The sequence below is a fragment of the Lactuca virosa genome, chromosome 1, assembly GCF_052849685.1.
Source record: "Lactuca virosa cultivar CGN04683 chromosome 1, Lactuca_virosa_CGN04683_v6, whole genome shotgun sequence".
NCBI classification, from domain to species: Eukaryota; Viridiplantae; Streptophyta; class Magnoliopsida; order Asterales; family Asteraceae; genus Lactuca; species Lactuca virosa.
In genome coordinates, this window is record NC_136426.1 from 168,725,903 (window position 1) to 168,748,734 (window position 22,832).

At 29.5% G+C, this 22,832-nt stretch overlaps 2 protein-coding genes and 1 long non-coding RNA gene across 4 annotated transcripts; 2 read left to right on the forward strand and 1 right to left on the reverse strand.

The window, feature by feature from the left end:
- Positions 1-695: 695 nt before the first annotated feature.
- LOC145107339 (uncharacterized) lies at positions 696-7,408 on the reverse strand. Its single transcript, XR_013707825.1, has 3 exons — positions 7,276-7,408; positions 7,054-7,170; positions 696-916 (listed from the first exon to the last, which is right to left on the reverse strand). It is a non-coding gene; the product is annotated as an uncharacterized LOC145107339 (long non-coding RNA).
- A 626-nt stretch (positions 7,409-8,034) lies between these two features.
- LOC145123707 (uncharacterized) lies at positions 8,035-13,951 on the forward strand. Its single transcript, XM_079058923.1, has 9 exons — positions 8,035-8,176; positions 8,252-8,413; positions 8,859-9,020; positions 9,122-9,336; positions 9,517-9,929; positions 10,019-10,540; positions 10,617-10,960; positions 11,129-12,346; positions 12,438-13,951. The coding sequence occupies exons 1-9, from the start codon at positions 8,035-8,037 to the stop codon at positions 13,949-13,951; spliced, it is 4,692 nt and encodes a 1,563-aa protein (XP_078915049.1).
- Positions 13,952-14,520: 569 nt separating this feature from the next.
- Positions 14,521-20,951, forward strand: LOC145161026 (putative serine/threonine-protein kinase PBL12). Of its 2 annotated transcripts, none has more exons than XM_079080454.1 (11): positions 14,521-15,570; positions 16,087-16,249; positions 16,637-16,746; positions 16,843-16,885; positions 17,551-17,642; positions 18,066-18,114; positions 18,211-18,281; positions 18,845-18,964; positions 19,715-19,803; positions 20,563-20,608; positions 20,739-20,951. In XM_079080454.1, the coding sequence occupies exons 1-11, from the start codon at positions 14,644-14,646 to the stop codon at positions 20,766-20,768; spliced, it is 1,740 nt and encodes a 579-aa protein (XP_078936580.1). In that variant the 5' UTR covers positions 14,521-14,643; the 3' UTR covers positions 20,769-20,951. The 2 variants fall into 2 exon arrangements, with proteins under 2 accessions (XP_078936580.1, XP_078936588.1); XM_079080462.1 differs by having other exon boundaries at positions 16,640-16,746.
- Positions 20,952-22,832: the final 1,881 nt, after the last annotated feature.

Sequence of the window (22,832 nt, forward strand, 5' to 3'; positions counted from 1 at the left end):
ATCAAAAGTTCTTATTCTATATATTGTATTATCATTAGTTTTAGGTATTGTCCAATTATTCAACTTTGTTCTATGTTATTAACGGTTTCTTCAATAGAATTTATTTGATTATCATCATAATCTTCTTCATTGTTGATATTTTTACCAGGAATATATTCTTTGGATAGTATGTCTGAAAATTTACTCATATTTACGTATTTTTGCTTTAAAATTCTATAAGAAAACTTACTTGTTTTAATAATGATGAACAGAGAGGAATCTTCCCGACGATGACTGTGGTCCGGCACCGCGACTTACGTTCTTATCCGCGAGTTTTACGCTAATCCAACCAATCACTGGTCTTGTTTCTGAATCATATTATTAAAACTTATAAATTTCTTAGAGAATATTAAACCAAAATTAAATAAATATGAAATAAATATCACTTATATATATATATATATATATATATATATATATATATATATATATATACCTCCTCTAATAAACAAAACCTATAATTGGCCACATGTCCCCTTTCTACATTGCAAATCTGCCATGTGTCATCTATTCATTTAATCCTATTTTGTAATTCTAAAATCTAAAATTTTATAAAACAAAATAAATCTTAAAAATTCGCATAAATTGCATGCCTCTAGAAAAAATCCCGAATTTTTTTCATCTTTATCATTTTCGGATCATATACCATTCAAATTAAAAATTAAAAATCCATGTTTCTTTGGAAACAATAACAACTTACGTTCAATTTCATTGACTGTATATCTTATCTTTTTAAGACTCTTTTCAATATTTAAATGAATCCCAAAAAATCAGGAATTTCAATATAATATTCTAACTCCGTTTATATTGTGCTTTCTCGTCTTCAACATCCATTCTCCTCTTCAATATTACGATTTCTGCATCTGCATTCTGCACACTGTCGACATAACAAATCTAGTGAGTTCATCTACATAACTCAAAAATTATAAACTTTTTGTGAAAATATATTAATACCAATGCAGCTCTGTTTGCTAAAAACATTTGTTGTGAAATCATTATTCGTTATTTGTGTTTTGATATTCTTTGATGTTCTCTGCAGTGTGATTTTCATGTTTGTGTTCGACAGAAAATGTTCCCAGGGGTATTTTAATCTTTTACTGACGTTTTTTACTTTCGTTTTTTGTGTTTTGTTTTTCTTTGAAGTGTGATGGGTTGTTACTGAAAGTGTACCGAACAACAACAAATTGATGATCAGTATGATTGCTAATGATCAACAATGTTGATATTGTTTTTGTATTTGAATGTGTGTGTTTTCATGTACAGATTACCAACTTGGTGACAAATTTAATTTTGAAAGTTCCAACACTAAATACCACTATGGTCCTTTTATTTTTCTTAAAGTTCAAACATATTTGTTTTTTTTTTTAACTTTTTGGATGATTCAAGAGGGTAAAGTTCTTGTGATTTTATGTTATTTTTTTGTTTTTGTTTATTTTTTTTTTGCATATAATAGCATCCTACTTTTGTGTTTTGTTTTTTTTTACTTTTGTTTTTTCTGGAGGGCAAAATGGGCAGATGGGTGACATTTTCATGGTTGTGTTAGACAGAAAATGGTCCCAGGGGTATTAATCATAACATAAGTTAAAAGTTTTTTGAGTGGAATCGATTATGTTTACCTTTTTGTTCATTTTACGGATTTTTAGTGAAATCACATTACTCAGTTAATTAATAATTTCAGGATTGTTGGCTTTCAGTTTTTATATAATTGATTTTTTTTTTAAATTTCGTTGTTCATCCCATCTATTGTTGGCTTTCAGTTAATTAATAAAACTTTTTATTTGTTTTTTCAGTTTTGGTAAATAAAAAAAATTGAAGATGTTGAAGGTATACAAATAAAATAAATCGAACAGATCGATAATTTTTACTTTTTTGTCATTTTGGTGATCTTATGTTATTTTTTAGTTTTTTTTTTTTTTTTGCATATAATAGCATCCTACTTTTGTGTTTTGTTTTTTCTTCTTTTGTTTTTTCTGGAGGGCAAAATGGGCAGATAGGTGACATTTTCATGTTTGTGTTAGACAGAATATGGTCCCAGGGGTATTTTAGTCTTTAATTGACTTTTTTGTTTTCTGTTTTGTCTAACAAATAACTCCTTTATCAATACATAATTTATAGGTAGTTTATCTAATTAATCCTAACATAAGCTAAAAGTTTTTTGAGTGTAATCGATTATGTTTAGCTTTTTGTTCATTTTGGTGATCTTTGGTCATTTTGGTGATTTTATGTTATTTTTTACTTTTTTTTTAATTTTTTTTTTGCATGTAACAGCATCCTACTTTTGTGTTTTGTTTTTTTTTTTGTACTTTTGTTTTTTCTGAAGGGCAAAATGTTATTGGCGTGTTTATGTTATTTTTTAGTTTTTTTTTTTTTGCATATAATAGCATCGTACTTTTGTGTTTTTTTTTTTTTTTTTACTTTTGTTTTTTCTGGAGGGCAAAATGGGCAGACGGGTGACATTTTCATGGTTGTGTTGGACAGAAAATCGTCCCAGGGGTATTTTAGTCTTTAATTGACTTTTTTGTTTTCTGTTTTGTCTAACAAATAACTCCTTTATCAATACATCATTTATAGGTAGTTTATCTAATTAATCATAACATAAGCTAAAAGTTTTTTTTAGTGTAATTGATTATGTTTACCTTTTTGTTCATGTTGGTCATTTTTAGTGATTTTATGTTTTTTTTTTTTTTTTTTTTTTGCATATAATAGCATCCTACTTTTGTGTTTTGTTTTTTTTTACTTTTGTTTTTTTTGAAGGGCAAAATGGGCAGATGGGTGACATTTTCATGGTTGTGTTGGACAGAAAATCGTCCCAGGGGTATTTTAGTCTTTAATTAACTTTTTTGTTTTCTGTTTTGACTCTCAGTTTTTATATAATTGATTTTTTTTTTAATTTTGTTGTTCATCTTTATACATCAAGTAAACTTATTATAGATTACATTCATAAAAGTTGTAATATTTATTCTCATTTCATTGACTTTTCTAATTTTTTTTACAGATATGGCTACTTCAAAGATTACATTCATAAAAGACATTGACCCAGTCAATTCGGATGTCACTATCAAAGTGAAAGTATTGAAATTATGGACGCTCAATTCTAAATTTAATGATAACGAAAAGTACTCCATCGAAATGATTTTCTTGGATGAACAGGTATATTCTTATTGTTTTCCAAAAAAATATTGCATTTTATCATACATTTTTTTTTTAAATATACTACTTGATTACAAATTGATAATGTTGTCTTGTATATTGTTTAGGGAACTCTAATTCAAGCTAATGTTTTCCAAAACTTATTTTATAAGTTTGAGAAAAGTCTTCGTGAGGGATCCGTTTATGAAATTACCACCCTATCTGTTGCCAAACACAATCCACATCCGAAATCTACCATCTTTTCTGATCTTCCAAATAAAATAACCTTTGTAAGGGAAACAAAACTTAAGGATTCTCTTGATTTTCCGGAAAATGTTTTTGGATTATCTTTTGTGGATTTTCAGAAAATTAATTCCAAGATTATCCCCACCCAAAGATCTGTTGGTACGTTTTCAAAAAATTTAATAAATACTAATTATTAATTAGTTTACCTAACATTATTTACTATTTTTAATATTAATACAAAATGAATTTCATAGATGTTATTGGCGTGGTTGTCTCCCGTACTACTATTATCCCCTCTCAGAAAAAAGACAAGCAGAGAATCCATCTTGAGCTCAAAAACTTGGAGTTAGAAAAATTTCATTTTGAATATTTGTTATTTATTTTAATTTTTTTATCACATAGTCTTTAATTTTGTTTTTTTTCGGTGGTGTACATCTTAAGGTCACTTTGTGGGGTCATTTTGCCAACAAAGTTTCTGATTATCTTGACAATCATAACACTGATGATTGTGTTGTTATAATTTTGCAGTTTGCAAAAATAAATGATTATAGAGGTTTGTCACACAATAATTGTCAATTTATTTCTTATTATAAATATCTTTATAACATTTATTATGTTGTCTATAGGTAATATCGGTGTTGCAAGTTACTATGATGTTACAACTGTCTTCATCAACACTGATATTGATGAAATCAAACAGTTTAGAGAAAAGTTGGTTACTTTCTTTTATGTTTATTTATTTTTAACTTATTGATTTTTTGTATTTATGTTTACTTTGTTACTTTCGTTCTAATAAACATTCGTTTTTTATTATATGACATTATATCACATTGAAATATATACTTATAATTAAATATTAATCAGGTTGGCTAAGGATAATGAATCTTCACAATCATCCGGTACCATCATCAGCTTGATTCGGACGAAACATCTTTCAATCAATGATGATTTCCTAAAAAATAATGAAGTTAAGACAATTTACAAAAGTAAAGAACCTGTCCAGGTAAATCAATTTTTATACAAACATATATTTATATGTTAATGTTTATGTTTATTAACATCTTGCTTTTTTTTTAAGCAGGTTGAAGAGTTCATCATTGTCAGTACTATAATAGGTATCCGCCAAGACAAACCTTGGTGTTACCAAAGTTGTCCCGACTGTCACGTAAAGGCAGTTGAAATTCCGAATACCAATGAAGATGTGAAACTTTACAAGTGTACAAATGTTGAATGCAACAAGTCTACTAAAGTTCCTATCCCAAGGTTTTTTTTAAATAATTTTAAAAAAAATTATTATGTTTTTCTCTTTTTAATTTAACAATTTGAAATTGTTATAACTTTCTTTTTTAGATACATGATTCCAGTTTGTGTTCAAGACGATTCTGCTTCTACAATCTTAACTATGTTTGATCGGGAAGCATATGGGCTCTTGGGAATTTCAACCAGAGATTTAGCAGAAAAACATACTAGGGTACATTAGCAATACTTTTTCAAATTTATTTATTTTTACCGTTCGACTCCAAATGTAATAGTTATTTTTACCATTTTTTCAGCTTGGATTCAGTTTGGGCATATATCCTCCCGAACTCAATTTTTTGAAAAATAAGCATTTAGCTTTTAAAGTGAGTGTCACGAAATATAATGTGAAATTTCAAAACAGTATCTACACAATCTCAAGGGTAACGGAGGAAAAGCAAATAATTGAGACTTTTGAGAGAAAGCTACTTCAGTTGCAGGTTATCATTTACTATTATTTAAATTTATTATGCAAATTTAAAACACCATTTACTATTATTTTAAAGTATTTGCAAATATATCACATATAAAACATATATTGTCACATCTATAGCCTGCAACTTTAGAGTCTTTGAACGATGGACCATCCGACTCCAATTCCCAGGAAAAAATACTTACCAAGGTATAATTTAACACTAATATAATGCCATTATAAGTATTTTACTTCTTCATTTTTTTCATAATATGGTTTAATTTTTTGTTTTAAGGATTGGGTTTCACATTCTGATGAAAATGTTACACCGTCTACCGGGGATATTTTGACACCAACAAGTTCTAATTATGTAAAAAGTACTCCGATGAATTTAACACGCAAGTTTAAAGAAGTGTATGATGTGGAACAATATTCGAATTCGTCATCAACAAAAGCACCACGTCTTTCAACTAGAACTGGAGAGGGGATCAAGCTTTTGATACCAAAAGTTGAAAAATAAGAAGACAAACATTTATTGAAACATTTCTTGCTTTAGCTTTATTTATAAGTACCCATTAAGTTTTTAATAATTCTTCAAACTTGGTGAAGAAGTTATTATGACATTGTACTTTGAAAAGTACAATTCACTACTCTTTTGCATCGATGGATTTTAAGACATTTATGTTTGGTTTTGTTTTTAATTTTATTGAATATTGTTTTTTTTATCATTTCGTAACTATTTTGACATTGTATTTTGAAAAATACAATTCACTACTATTTTAATTTTCTTTTGATATGAATATATTTCTGTCCCTAAATGTTTGTTATGAAATTTTATGCCTTTCTTACAATTATCGATTTTATCATTGTATGCAATGTATTTTATGTCTTTCATTTGTGTATTTTATGCCTTTCAGTTTTGGTACTGATGATGTCCATGTTTTAAATAAGTTTAAAGAAAATAGAGGTTTTATTCCTTTTTTATTATTTTTGGAAAAAACGATAATGTAAAGTTTCATTCCTTATTTCTAGAGGGCAAAATGGGCAGATGGGTGACATATTGTTATATCTAATACATATATATTAATCATCGTTTTTTATTTTCTAATACCGATATATTGTTATATCTAACTGAAATTTGAGTGTTAGATACCCTTATTTGCTATCTTAACAAGAAAAAGTTATACGTATGGAAATCGTCCCAGGGGTATTTTAGTCTTTAATTAACTTTTTTGTTTTCTTTAGTCTTTAATTAACTTTTTTGTTTTCTGTTTTGGCTCTCAATTTTTATATAATTGATTTTTTTTTTGAATTTTGTTGTTCATCTTTATATATCAAGTAAACTTATTATAGATTACATTCATAAAAGTTGTAATATTTATTCTCATTTCATTGACTTTTCTAATTTTTTTTTTGAACTACAAAGTTTTTGTTTAAACTTGTGTAATGAGATTAAACTAATTGAAGCACAATAAGTAGAAATTTATAAATGCTCATAAACACATAAATTAGAGAAAAGTATACTGAAATTATCATACTGTGATAGTTTCTTCTCAACCTAATGCAAACAAAGATGCATCCTAACCCTAACAAACAAACATATAATTAAAATTCCTATTATACCCATTTATAATCGTTTGATTTTATTACATTTTATACACCCCCGTCATATGAACACTGACTTATTTTAAAAATGCATAATTTTTGTTAATTTCAAAATACATGATAAAACACCAAGCGGGAAATCGAATATAAAACCAAAATTTCACATGCTGTATTTTGAAATTTACGCACATTAACAATGAAAATTCAAATTTCGATTTTCAAGTTCAATCACCTAAACAGTTTAATAAACACCTAATCTGCAATCTATTCAAACAATTATTTCTGCAACTTCTGCAAAAAAAAAAAAAAAAAAAAAAACGTTTTACCTTGATTCCTCTTCTTCAAACGTGTTGCAGCATCAGAGCCATTAATTCTTGAAAACCTTTTATCCAGATTTTGACCTCCATCCATGTATCTTTCTTCTATACTATCTATTCATTCCTCTTTCAAAACCAAAATCGCCAATAAGGTTGAAAAAAAAAGTCATTATTGATACCAAATTGATAATTTTTACCACAAAAAGTCAGATCGAGTCTTCGATTACTAACCCTTTTATTCGCCTAGCACGCAGTGAGTCGCCGATTCCACAATCGGCCGCCGTCGCTACCCTCTACATCTTCGTTGCAGTCGTTGCTTTCTTCTTTGCCTGCCGGAGTGTTTTGTTTCTCAAGGTATGTTTTGGGTGAGCCACATAAGTTTAAAATAATAGTAAATGTTGTTTTAAAATTGCTTTGTATCTGTATTCATATATACGCATCTATTTAATATATGTAATATGTACATTCACATTTACATTTTTTGTTATTTTTTTATAACTATGCGGATTAATACAATTTTCATATGTATAATCCAATGTAATTTTTATTTGATTGTGATTATTTAACTGTCCATATATACTTATAACATCTTTACAAATATATATCATCTTTTTTAACATTTAGATACTGTTTTTTTGCAGATTCAACGAACAATATGGACTATAGTCATGCTAAAGAAAAGAGAAAACTTAGAAAAATATATTTGGATAAAAAAAAAATCCAAAATTTATTTTTCTACTTCATTCCTTCGGTATTCATCAACCGTACATGTTTTAAACATGAAACAGAATGGTGATAGTATCAATTTTGTTTTTTATCAAACTTTTACTATTTTCAAGATTATTATACGAACGAGTTACATATCAATCTCTTAAAACGATTTATAAATCCTTTTAAGTATCTTGAAACATTTTAAATTTTTCATTATATTTTGAATACATTTTATTGTAATATTTTTATCGTCTTTGTTACTTTTGTTTTATAGAACGAATGGACATGTATTATAATTATGCTAGAGAGAGAAGAAAGATTAGAAAGTTATATTTGGATAATAGAAAATCGAAAAGAATCTCCACCGCATCAACCGTTCAAAGTCCATATAATTTAGATGTTTTGAACATGCACGTCGATGGTAATCATTTTTCATACCTTCATTTCTTATAAATAATTACATATTTTTTTAACAAATGTTTACATTGTATAACAGAAATGTGCAATCCTTCTGGACAGCTGCTACCTTCAAAGAGCTCAAAAAATGTTGGTAACGAAAATACAAGCAACTATAAATCGTTTTCACATCAACAAAGAAGCTTAAAATCTCCTACTTCAATTCTAAATGTTAGAACACCATTATCTAACATTTCCAATGGTATGAGTCATTTTCTACAACCTATTATCCAACTTTTACTATTTTCGAGATTATTATATGAACGAATTACATATCAATCTCTTAAAACGTTTTTTAAATCTTTTTAAGTATCTTGAAACATTTTTAATTTTCCATTATATTTTGAATACATTTTATTGTAATATTTTTATCGTTTCGTTACTTTTGTTTTATAGAACGAATGGACATGTATTATAATTATGCTAGAGAGAAGAAAGATTAGAAAGTTATATTTGGATAATAGAAAATCCAAAGGAATCTCTACCGCATCAATCTTTCAAAGTCAATATAATTCTAATGTTTTGAACATGCACATCCATGGTAATCGTTTTCCATTTCTTATAAATATATATATTTTTTCTTTTCATACCTTGATTTCTTATAGATAATTATATATTTTTTAACAAATGTTTATATTGTATAACAGAAATGTGCACTCCTTGTGGACAGTTTCGACCTTCAAACAGCTCAAAAAATGTTGGTAACGAAAATACAAGTAACTATAAATCGTTTTCATATCAACAAAGAAGCTTACAATCTCCTTCTTCAATTCGAAATGTTAGAACACCATTATCTAACATTTCCAATGGTATGAGTAATTTTCGTCCACCTATTATTACTGTCATTCATTAAATGTTTAAAATTTCTAGCAAAAATTATACTGTCTAATTCTTCTATCATTTTTTACAGGCATATATAATTCTTATAATAACATCCAAACACCAATATCAAATAGCAGACATCAATCTTTCTTTTCCAATGGCATGCAATCCATCGACTCGTCGACTATAATTCAACCTTCTTCTTCTTCTTCTGATAATTTAACAAGACGAAACCAGAGATTAAAAAGGAAGCCTACCAACATATCTGCAATTCCTATGTTTGACTTTACAATACACGGAGAAGTTAATGATCAACATACCCATGCAAACATAGTTAAAGGTGTATCAAAAGGTAACCATCACAACAAACAAAGTTATTTGAATTAATTATTATCTTAAATTTATGCAATTGTTACAGCTACATAGATTGTTATATTTGACATTGATTTTTTTTAAACATATTACATTGATCATGGTGACCAGAATGTTGTATGTCAAATATGTAATGCAAAGTTATGGACAGCTGAATCTATTAGAGGAAAAGATAAACAGAATACAAGTATTTCACTATGTTGTGGTCATGGCAAGGTTGAGTTGCCAGATTCTAAAGAAGCGCCACCAACTTACCTAAATCTTTTTCATTCAACAGATTCTAAATCCAAATACTTCATTAACAACATTCGTCGTTACAATTCAATGTTCTCATTTACCTCAATGGGTGGGAAAGTTGATGCATCCATTAATAGTGGAAAAGCTCCATTCATATTCAGACTTGGCGGTCAAAATTATCATAGAATTGGAAGTTTGTTACCCTCAAATGGATCTAAACCAAAATTCTCTCAGTTATACATATATGACACCGATAATGAGGAGTCAAATAGGCAAACAATTTTTGGGTACATATTCACACATATCAAAATTATTTTATGTTTTTTCATTATTTTTCATTACAACTATTAACATTTAAATTACATTTTATTTGCAGTCGACAACAAGATGCATCTACATCAACTTGTGATTCAGTTGATCTTCAGATTATACATGATTTGAAACTTATGTTGGATTCGAATAATGTGTTGGTTCAGACTTATAGGATGGTGAGAGATTGTTTCCACGACAATCCTCACATTGACCTTAAGTTACGCCTTATTGGAAAAAGGATACAAGATGGAAGGACATATAATTTATCGTCTACATCTGAAGTTGTTGCTCTAATTGTTGGAGACATTGATGATTCTTTTCAAAATAGAGATATCATTGTACAAAATTCATCGAGTTCTCTTCAACGTATTAGTGAATTACATCCTTCTTATCTCGCTCTTCAGTATCCACTACTCTTTCCATATGGTGATGATGGGTATAGAGTAGACATCCTTCATCGAGGTCTAACAAGTTCAAGCAGCAGCAAGCGCCCTAACTGTACAATGAGAGAATTTTTTGCTTACAAAATTCAAAATAGGATTAATAGCTTCTCATTAATTCTTAATTCAAAAAGGCTTTTCCAACAGTTTTTGGTTGATGCTTATACAATGATCGAAAGCGAGAGACTTTTTTTCGTACTGGAAAAAACAAAAAAATCTTAGATGTGCATCCTACGAACATCTTCGAAATGTACAAGATCAGGGGAAGAAAACTTTTTCCAACACTGGACAACGTGTTATCTTACCTTCTTCTTTTACTGGTGGTGCACGTTACATGCAGCAGAACTATTTGGATGTTATATCCCTTTGTAAATGGTTTGGATATCCAGATTTTTTTATAACTATAACATGCAATCCAAAATGGCCTGAAATCAAAAGGTTTCTTAAAGACACAAATCTCAAACCTGAAGACAGGCCATATATTCTGTGTAGGATATTTAAAATAAAGCTTGATGCAATGATTAAAGACTTGCGAGAGAAAAAATTATTCGGAAAAGTTCAAGGAGGTATGTCTGATTTTAAAATTTCAATTTTACCATCTTCATATTTATGGTATAAATACTATCATACCTAACAAAATTATTACATTTCATTTATTATTTATCTTTTTTTTATCTATTTACATTACTGACGTTTTTTATTATTTTTTTTACTTTCCTTAAAAAAATTTATAGTTGTTTATACAATCGAGTTTCAAAAGCGCGGCCTGCCTCATAGTCATATATGTCTCTTTTTGCACTCCGATGACAAACTCCGTACTGTTGAACAAATTGATAAGTATATTTCGGCCGAGCTTCCAAACATTAATGAAGATACTGATTTGTATTCACTTGTGAGCGAGTTCATGATGAATGGTCCTTGTGGTGCTGAAAATGTGAAATGCCCATGCATGGTTGATAATAAGTGTTCAAAAAACTTTCCGAAAAAATTCTCCAATGAAACTTCAGCCGATGAAGACGGTTTTCCGATATATAGGAGACGAAATGACGGATCTTTTGTTGAAAAGTCTGGTGTCAAATTAGATAACAGACATGTTGTTGCTTATAACAAAGACCTTTTGAAAAGATATCAAGGACACATTAATGTCGAGTGGTGCAATCAAGCTGGTTCTGTAAAGTATTTATTCAAATATATCAATAAAGGTCCTGACAGGGCTACACTTGCTGTCATAAAATCGAAAAATGAAAGTGTTACTGATAATTCAGTAGATGAAATCAAAGAGTATTATGATTGTAGATATATATCTGCATGTGAAGCATCATGGAGAATTTTTGGTTATGATATTCATTATAGGTATCCTTCTGTGGTTAGGCTTCGTTTTCATCTTCCTGATCAACAACAAGTTATTTATGATCCAGATGATGATATCGACAATATCCTTGACAAACCGTCAGTTGCATCTTCAATGTTCACATCTTGGCTTGAGTGTAACAAGATCTATAAACAAGCCCGAGATCTTACTTATGTTGAATTCCCTACAAAGTTTGTGTGGAAAGCTAATTCACGGAAATGGGAACCAAGGGAAATAGGATTTTCAATTGGGAGAATTCATGCTGTTTCACCTAAACTTGGTGAAGCATATTTCTTAAGAATTCTTTTAAACAAGGTCAGAGGTCCAACATCTTTTGAAGATATCCGAACAGTAAATCGAGAAATATGTCCTACTTTTAGAGATGCATGTTACACTTTAGGGCTTCTAGACGATGATAAAGAGTATATTGAAGCTATTAAAGAAGCAAGCCATTCGGCTACTGGTTATTACCTACGGTCATTATTTTCAATGATGTTGATCTTTGATAGTTTGGGAAGACCAATATTTGTTTGGGAAAATACATGGGAATACCTTTCAGACGGAATTCTTTACAATCAACGACGCCGGTTAAAGTCTCCTGGTATAATACTTAGCTTTAATGAATTTAACCTTTTTTATATAAACGATATATTTGTATTTTTTTTTCTAAGTTTATATTTACCATTCTACAGATTTATCCCTTACTGATCATCAATTGAAGAACTTGACTTTGTTTGAGATTGGATCATTTCTACTTCGTAACAATTCCACCCTCAAGAACTTCAAAGGCATGCCTTACCCAGATTTTGATTGTGTATCTTCTTCTAATAATCGTTTGATTGCTAAGGAGTTATCTTATGACATCACAAGTCTTCAAAACGAATTTCAAACACTGATTGTTTCATTAACAAATGAACAACGAGGTGTTTTTGAGGATGTCATGGCAGCAATTGAAGATAATAAAGGAGGTGTGTTTTTTGTTTATGGTTATGGTGGAACAGGCAAAACCTTTCTTTGGAAGACTTTATCAACAGCTATCAGATCTAAAGGTCAAATTGTTTTGACTGTTGCTTCAAGTGGTATTGCTTCTTTGTTACTAACCGGAGGTAGAACAACACACTCTCGCTTTGGTATTCCATTAAATCTTACTGAAAATTCAATTTGTTCTATAAATCGAGACAGTGATGCCTCCAAATTACTAAAACAAACATCGCTGATTATTTGGGATGAAGCGCCGATGGTTCATAAGCATGCATTTGAAGCATTGGATCGCACTTTAAGAGATGTTTTAAGTTTTGGTAACGTTAGGAACTCACATATCCCGTTTGGAGGTAAAGTAATCGTATTTGGAGGTGATTTTAGACAGATTCTACCAGTTGTTTCTAATGGTAGCAGACAAGAAATTGTCAACGCGTCGTTAAGTTCTTCATATATATGGACAAATTGCAAAGTTTTAAAATTAACGAAGAACATGAGGTTGACTGTTGGAAAAGATCCGTCTGAAATACAACAAACAAGGTTATTTGCAAATTGGCTCTTGGGTATAGGAGAGGGAAATGCTGGTGGTTCTAATGATGGTGATGCAGTTATTCGTATTCCTGAAGATCTTCTTATTACTCAATATTCTGATCCTATAGGTTCATTAATTGAGTTTGTATATCCATCACTTCTTGACAACTTGAACGATCCTAAATATTTTGAAGAAAGATCAATACTTGCACCGAAAAATGAAGTTGTTCAAGAAATAAATGATCGTCTGCTTTCATTGTTTCCTGGAGAAGAAAAAGAATACCTCAGTTCAGATAGCATCTGCCAAACAGAGTTTATTCACAATCAGTTTGATGAGAGTTTATATTCACCTGATGTTCTAAATGGACTTAAAATCTTCGGTTTGCCAAACCATAAGTTGATTTTAAAGGTCGGTGTTCCGGTTATGTTACTAAGAAATATCGATCAGAAAAATGGGTTATGTAATGGTACTAGACTTCAGGTCGTATCATTGGGTAATCGCGTCATAGAAATAGTGGTCTTAACTGGAAGTAACATTGGGCATCGAGTTTTTATTTCAAGGTTGTCTTTAACACCTTCAGACAACAAAATTCCATATAAGTTCAAAAGGAGACAATTTCCCCTAGTGGTTTGTTTTGCTATGACCATAAATAAAAGTCAGGGTCAATCGTTAAAAAGGGTTGGGTTGTTTTTGTGAGAACCGGTTTTCTCACACGGTCAGTTATACGTTGCTTTATCAAGAGTAAAGAGTAGAGAATGACTGAAGTTATTGATTTTAGATAAGGATGGTAATTTGACTAATAAAACTTCCAATGTTGTGTTCAAGGAAGTATTTCAAAATTTATGTTGAAGTTTTATGTTTATTTTTTAAAATCAAATAAAGTTGTACTTATTTACCATCCACAATCAAATGCTTTTTTATATTTATTAACTATTTTGTACTATATAAAATTTCTAACTTACCTCCCGTAGTTTCCACGGGTTTTAACCTAGTATATATATATATAATATTTTAATTTTATTATTTAAAATAAAAATGAGATGGAAGAAGGGTGAGTTTTGATTTTATTGGGTTGATAGGAGACATTTTAATAATTTTAATTCTCTTTATAAATATTAGTTAGATATTTAGAAAAAAAAAAAAAATTGAAGGCCGACTTGTGTTCCGTGTGGGACGATGTGATTGGAACTTGGACGGTCTTTTCGAGGCTTTTATTTTTCTTAAATGTTTTGGTTAACGTCAACCGACTCTATTCGTCAATGCAGAGGTCTGAATGTCTCAAAAGAAAATCATTTACATATTCAACAAATATCTTTCCTGCTGTTCTGTTCTTGCTTATCTGCGCCTCAACACTCCAATCATCTTTTCAATATTTAATAATATCTTATATGTCTCTTATTCAAGAACTCAACCACCTTAAAATTCCACTTGAAGCCATCAAATTAGCCACAGAAAACTTTTCCGACAGTAATGTCATCGGTCAGGGTGCATTTGGGAGGGTGTACAAGGGTCAACTCCCAGTCGTCCCCGCCTCTTCCACCTGGCCATCCACCACCGTCGCTGTAAAAAGGTTAGATGTGAAGTGCGGGCAGGGACAAAAAGAGTTCTTGACGGAGATCGTGATGCTCTCAAGTTACAAACATGAGAATCTCGTCTCTCTTGTTGGATTCTGTGATGAAGGTGATGAAAAGATCATTGTGTATGGGCATGAGATTCATGGAAGCCTCGATAATCATTTGACCACTGATCTTACATGGGCGCAAAGGGTTCATATATGTCTTGGTGCTGCTCGTGGACTAAATTACCTGCATAATGATGTAGGAGAGGGGCACAGGGTGCTACATCGCGACATAAAGAGCTCAAATGTTTTGTTGGATGAGAATTGGAATGCAAAGATTTCTGATTTTGGGTTGTCTAAAATAGGCCCCACAAACCAGGCGTTTACTTTTCTTGTCACCAATGCTGCTGGAACATTAGGGTATGTTGATCCATTATATGTATCAACCGGGGTACTTACAAAAGAATCTGATGTGTATTCTTTTGGTGTGATACTATTTGAAGTGTTATGTGGAAGGCCAGCAATGATTAGAAAATATGATGACGAACGTAAGTTCTTATCTCACTTGGCCAAACATCGTTATAAAGACAGAAAGATAGATGAAATCATTTTTCCTGAAATACGGAAACAAGCAAAACCAAATTCATTGCAAACATTCACAAAAATTGCTTATCAGTGCCTCAATATAGATCGGAAACAACGTCCAACTATGGCAGTGGTTATCAAACAACTACAAATCTCGTTGGAATTTCAAATCGTAAGTTATTGTTCCCTGGAAATTAGGTTGAAGATCTTTTCTAAGAAAACAATGTGAAATTACAATGTTATAATTTTGTAGAATTTTGAAGTACAATGATGTAATGAATGGCCATTGAGGCATTGTTCAGTATAATCGTAAGTTATTGTTCTTGGAAAATTAGGTTAAAGATTTGTCGTAAGAAATTTTAAAAGTACAATGTTGTAATTTTTTAGATTTCATTGTACAATGCCTCAATTATAAAAAGATTAGAAGTACAGTTTGTAAGAGAAAGAAATAAAATTATGATGCTATGATACACATATGAAAGTAGGTTGCCATTTTTTTGCATTTTGGATTCTTCGCTCTAACTTGCTACTCTTTTAGCTTGTTTAGGCATGATTATGTTTAAACTTATACTATCATCTCCCCCTATCTTATGATTAATAGCCATGAGAAGTTCTTTTGGCATTAAGTTGCAATCATTTCATTTATAGTTTTATGCAGAAAATATTTATTTATTTATTTTTCTTGCAGGGTCAGCAACGATTTTCACAAGCTGAAAGAGACCATAGAGAAAAGAATAACTTGATGCATCGTACTTCCAAAGTATTTTTTTCTGTAATGAAAAATCTCTTTTTGTTCTCTAATAGGGTGAATAGTGATAGATCTAATGATGGGGGTAATTCATACTTAGAAGGTAACAAACACAATTATGAAAGCATTAAATGCAAGATATTTAAAATAGCAATGTACTTTCATATATTTGTGTATTACAACATCCTAAATTCATTCTTTCCAATACAACATTGTGATTTCAAAGTTTTCATATTAAGGTATTGTACTTAGGAAAATTTACCAAATTTATGGCATTGTACCTTTATGTTCTTTTTTTTTTCTTATTCTAGCAGTGAGAATTGCTTTGAAGTTGGATGACATTGCTATAGTTGGATGTATTTTTTAAACCACATTGCTATAATAGGAAGAATTGAAAATATGATGCTATAATAAACATATCAATGAAAGTGCATTGCTATTTCTTGCATTAAAACCTTGATGAAATTACTATATGTATGTTTTTCAATAGAAGATAGCCCGGGAATAAAAGAGTTCCAAATAATTGGGGATGCTAAACCTGGAGGTAAACTTCTAGTGTGTGGATTTCCATTGCATGGGACCTCACAATGCATGTTTCAGGTATATAAGTTTCAAGAATTTGCATATAAAATATAACATTAACCACGATGAGATTGATATTTGTATATATTTATAATGTATTTGCATGTATTTCAGTGGGTTCATTACCATCGAGATGTTACTTTGGAGTACATTGAGGGTAAGTATATAAAAATAATTTTATTTGACTAAATGCAAAAAATAGTAAAGGAAAAATAGGAGAGATGGATCCATATATGTATTATTCATATTTATGACACTAAGTGTGTGTTTTCCTAAAGGCTAAATGCATGAAATAGCAACGTATTTGCATTTATTTTGCCATTTCTGTGTATTTTAGAATCGTACATTAATATTATTCTATTACATTATTGTACTTCGAAGAATCTATGCAAGTGTAGCATTGTACTTTCAATTATTTTCTTATTAAGATATTATACTTTAAAAAATATACTCAATTATAGCAATGAATTTTTTTTGCTATTGCATTTAACCCTTTTTTAAAAGTGTACGAAATTTCTAATGCACACCCATTGACGCATGATTGGTAATTCATTGCTCAATTCTCATGTATTATAGTATCTTACTTTTCCATTACAACATTGTACATAGAAAAGTCTACCCAATTGTAGCTTTGAAAATCGCGTTGTATATGTATGACATTGTTATAATTCATTACAAATTTTAAAGTACAATGTTTCAAATTTTAATAGAAACAAATGAAAGTAGGATGCTATCATACGAAACAATGAAATTACATTTCTGTTTCTTGCATTTAATCCTTTTTCTTAAAGGGTAAAAAGGTAATTCATTCCAAATTCTCAGGAGCCACAAGTCCAGAGTATGTGGTTACAGCTGATGATGTTGATAAACTTATTGCTGTTGAATGCATACCAATGGATGATCATGGTCGTCAGGTAAAAAAAATATTCAAATCTATAATTTTTAAATTCAAAATCTGTACCAACTTTTAAAATTTTAGCTAGATATATAATATGATATAAAATAGTTAAAGAAGAATAAATTATTTTCAATGGCACAAAACTAAATGAAAAAGTAACCTTCTATTAAGTTGATATAATCATCAAGTTTTCTTTTTAATTAGATATTTTAATCAACATACAGCGTTATATATGTGATATGGTAATTTAAGTTGTTAATTCTTTATATTTTAATACAATCGTACTTTTTTATTTTGGAGTTTTGGGTTGACCTTGAGCCCCAATACATTTTTGCTGATTCGGTTTTAATTTTTATAAATAATAATACAATACATATTATTAAAAAACTATATTTTCAATATGATAATCTAAAATTTTGAGAAACTTTGTTGTTGTCAGGGGGAAATAGTCCGACTTTTTGCCAATGAGCAAAACAAGATAATCTGTGGTAAGTTCACCTTGTTAACAAGGTTAAATTGGTAATTTTCATGAATAATTTATTAAAATGTGATTTTTTAATCTTTTGAAATATGATAATTCACAGATCCAGAAATGCAAGAAGAAATAGACAAATATATGGCAGCTGGTCTAGCATCATTTAGTATTTTGCTTCTGGTAAATTAATTTTCTTTTTTCTTATTGACATTAACCCCTCACTTTTTACAAATTTGCCCTCATTTTAGTTTTGGACTTAATTCAAGAAATAACGTGCTTTTATTTATTTGTGTTATCATAATATCTAAATTCCTGCTTTCATTTATTTCCATTACAATATTGTACTTTCACATTTTTTTTTATCAAGGAGTTTTATTGTACGTCAAAAATTCGACACAATCATAGCATTCTATTTCCATTTTTTTTCTCATTAGGGGATTATACTTTCTAAAATCTACCCAATTTTAGCATTGAAAAATGTTTTGTATATTTATTGCATTGCTATAATTGGTAATTTTTTCAAACTACAATGTTTTGTTAGGAAGAAATGAAAGTATTTTTTGCATTTAACCCTTAATATTTTTCCTAACCTTGTTTTCTTAAGTACTTTTTGTAAATCATTTATCCATATACTTTTTGAACCAGAATTCTGAGTTTCTGACTTGCGAAATTGGAATGATATGACCAGTTTACCCTTAGAAATTTTTGTTAAGGCTCATAAAACTTGAGGCTGTTTTTTGCAGATGGATTCTTCCGAGAATCGGGAGCAAACAACTTTCACTTTAAGGCGATCAAACTACCAAGTAAAGATCAATCGGACACAAGAAATTTTCATCCAAGGGGAATATACCAATGATGTATCGGTATGTGAAATAAAACATTCATTTTTTTTATGAGAAATTAAATATCCTCCTACAATTTCTGTCTACATATCCTCCTACCCATCTTAAATGATGACATGTGTCATATTTAATTAAAATAATAATATTTTAATACATTTGTCTGACACATGTCACAATTTAAGATGTGTAGGAGGATATTTAAATTTTCTTTTTTTTATATAGACATGAATATGAGTTTGATTGCATATAAATTTAGGGATGTATTTTAATATCGACTTCCTAAATATATTTGGTTTCTATTGCAACTTGCAAGCAAATCATCCTTTCTTGAAGGGAAATTGAATAAGCGATTTTGATGGCATTTAAAATTTTAACTTGTTGAAAAAAATACATTTATAAATTTAATAATTGAATTTTTGGATACCTACTTAATTATTAGTCGAATGACTAAAATACCCTTCAACAATGAAAAAACTAGGGAATCTTGATTTTTTGTCACTTTTTGGAAAGTTTCTAAAAATAGAGATTGTTGCACTTCTCATGGGAAAGATGGAGTATTAAATTTAAAAACTTGTGATTGAAGCAAATTAAAAATTGCACATTTTTGTCCCACCCAAAAAGATGGAAAAAAGGGGACCGAGACTCAATCTTAATTTCTTGTTTATGCAAAGGACGTAAATGCCCCTGTCATCCATTATCATCGAAAAAATCCTTAAAAAGCTTCTTTATAATTTTGATAATGGTCATCTCTTTCTTATAATGATTTTGTAGATAAAGATCCCTTCAGGTCTTCCTACGCAATTTGTGTTGACATATTCGGATGGTTCTTCACATCCTTTTAATACTTTCCAGGATGCTCGGTAAAATATTTACCTCTTGTTCTTATTTACTTAGTGAGTTAGTTTTTTTACATATTACAAAGAGATAGTACTCTTTGACTTTTCAGGTCAAACAAACTTCTTTTCAGATTCAAAATTGATGTCATTTTTTATAGTTTCAAGGCAGAATTGATGTCTACACTAATCCTTATGACAACTACTACAAATAAAAAATATGTTGATGCAAGTTTGTGACAGATGCATGTCAAAATTTGAATTTGGAAGTATTGTTACATACATTTTGACCTCAAAAGTCAAACTGTACTACCTTTCGCTACAACTTTAATACTTGGTCTTTCTAAATTCAATGATTTGTTGGGTGATTTGGTTATTGGACCAATCTTTTTGTTGTCAACAAGATATCATTCTATTGTATTTTTTGGGGCTAACTGCAAGAAATAATAACATACTTACATTTATTTTTATATTATCACATCCTACTTTCATTTCTTTTTATTATAGTGTTATACTTTCAGCTTATATCTTATTAAGTATTGTACTTTTAAAAATCTACCCGAATATAACATTGTACTTTTTTTTCCTTATTACGGTATTGTACTTTGAGAAATCTATTTAATTATAGCAGTGAAAAGTGCTTTGTATTTAGATGACATAGCTATATTGAGTATATTTTTTCAAAGTACAAAACTATAATAGGAAGAAATGAAAGTAAAATGTTATAATACATTAATCAATAAAAGTACATTGCTATTTCTTGTATTTAACTCTTTCATTTTTCAGAATGCGAGATACATTGGTGCTCACAATGAGAATGTTCCAAAGAAAGGTATCTTTCAAGTCCTTATCATTCTCAAAATTTTGCCCAATTTTGACAATTTCTATATGGTTCTAATTGAGTTTCCAAAAAGGGAAATTTATTTAACACATTTCTCTTCTTCTTTTTTTTTCTGAAATAGGCATTGGATGAAAGAAGGAATGCAACATGAAACTTTTATTCTTCGATATAGACACAAGTATTATATATTCTTTGTAGAAATGAAGTAAAGAACAAGAAGACAATTCTAGAAGGTTTTGCGGTTTAGATTGTAATCAATGAGTGAGAGTGAAAACAAGGGTGTGTTGATCTAAAAGTTAATAATATACTTACTTTTGGCGTTATTATTGACAAACCGACCAAATATTGAAGATGTTTTACATTATTTGATATTTCTTGTTGAAGTTATGAAAAAAAAATTGTTTCAAAGTATAATGTAATTTTAAATGAGGCTATAGTGAGGGGTGTTAGAATTTCTTACCTTCATCAAACGCACCCTAAAAATCAATTTCTTTCAAAATTTCTTACTCCTCCCTTTGAAAGCAACAAATACCCCCTTGCCCCCATCCTATCTCTTGGTCGAACTTAAAGAAACCACTACGAGTGTAATTTGGTTTACATACTTTTACCTAGTTGTTACTTTGTATTAGAAAAATTCAAATAATTATAATAATTATAAAACTTACAGCTTAATCTTTTCTCTCAAATCAAAGGTGCAAATGATATCCCACTTACACCAACATTATCAATTTATAATAGTAATGTACTTAAAAGTTTCTGCCATAACTTATGTACGTTTTATCATTCTGTCAACTCCAAAAATCCGTAACTTACACAATAGACGCATAATACCCCATTGACATTATAACGTACTTGATGATAAAATGGTATTTATTAAAAATAAGGTTGAAACGTCTAAACTTTATGTTGCAACTTTTTTTATAGTGATAATGATTATTAATTCGTAGATTTTTGGTTTAGATGTTAAAGCCTTTAAGATTTATGGTTTAGATATTTTAGTGTTCTTGAACATGGTAAGTGGATGAAAAAGAACAAAAAGACAAAAGGCAAAATAGTCTTTTTCATCAATTAAATGAATGATTCGTTAAGTCTAACAGTCTAAGAATCGAAAACATGACAAAGAACTTTTGTTTGGCTGATGAATGTTAAAACTAAAAAAAACCTTCATAGGATCTTTAAAAGGACTTAACCATGGGGACTAAAATCTAATTTACTTTTTATTTAAAGCAAACACGATACAAAAAAAGGGAAATTGCGTAACCTAACCATTATAAATGAGGTTTTCAAAGAAAAATAACCATATTTTTTCAGTTTTAAAAATAATCACTTTCTTTAAAATGCTTAATTCCGAAATACTGTTCATATTCCGGAGTTTTTTTTTTTTTAATTTTCAAATAAATTTTTTATTTTATTTTGTTATTTCACATACTACATTTCAAAATGTTTAATGTCATCGTTTCTTAATAAAATATCTAATTTTATGCACTAATATCGTATATAGTTCACATTAATATGTTTTTTTTAACTTTTTGTTAAATTTAAGTAAAAAAACGAATTTTTTTCTCGAAATTCCGGAATTATTCTTCGGATTCGGATTTGTTCTTCCAGAGGTTTTTTTTTCTTTCCAAAATCCGAAATTTTAGTCCAGAATCTGGAATGTCATTACGGAATTAGTAAAAAAAATGTTTTTTCTTGGTCCGGAATACCCCATTCCGGACAAAGTGGTTACTTTTGCCAAAAAAAAAGTTATTTTTTTCAACTACACATTAAAAATGGTTAGATTAATTAATTCCTCCTACCCGACCTAAAAAAAGGATCTTTAAATTAGAGTAAATTACACGAATCTCCCTTGTTCAAATGCCAAAAGACATGTTTCAGTCCTTATTTTCAAAAATTAATTCGGACCGTTCCTCATTTGTTTAAAACTTGGAGGCTTTGTTCCTGATTTGTTTCGATTTTAATCCATGCTAGATCTGATACGACAATAATGACTTTGTGTAATTTTTTTTCAATTAATTTAATGTTATTTAATGTTATTATTATTATTATTAATTTTAAAAAACAAAAGAAATATGTCCTCGTTGTTCACGTAATGTTTCTTTGTCTGTTTATCTCTCTTTTTCTCTATGAAATCATCGGAAATAGGCATCACCACCGCCAGATATCTGAACCGGAAACATCTTCACTTCCTCCGGTATGTCGCCGTCACCTACCA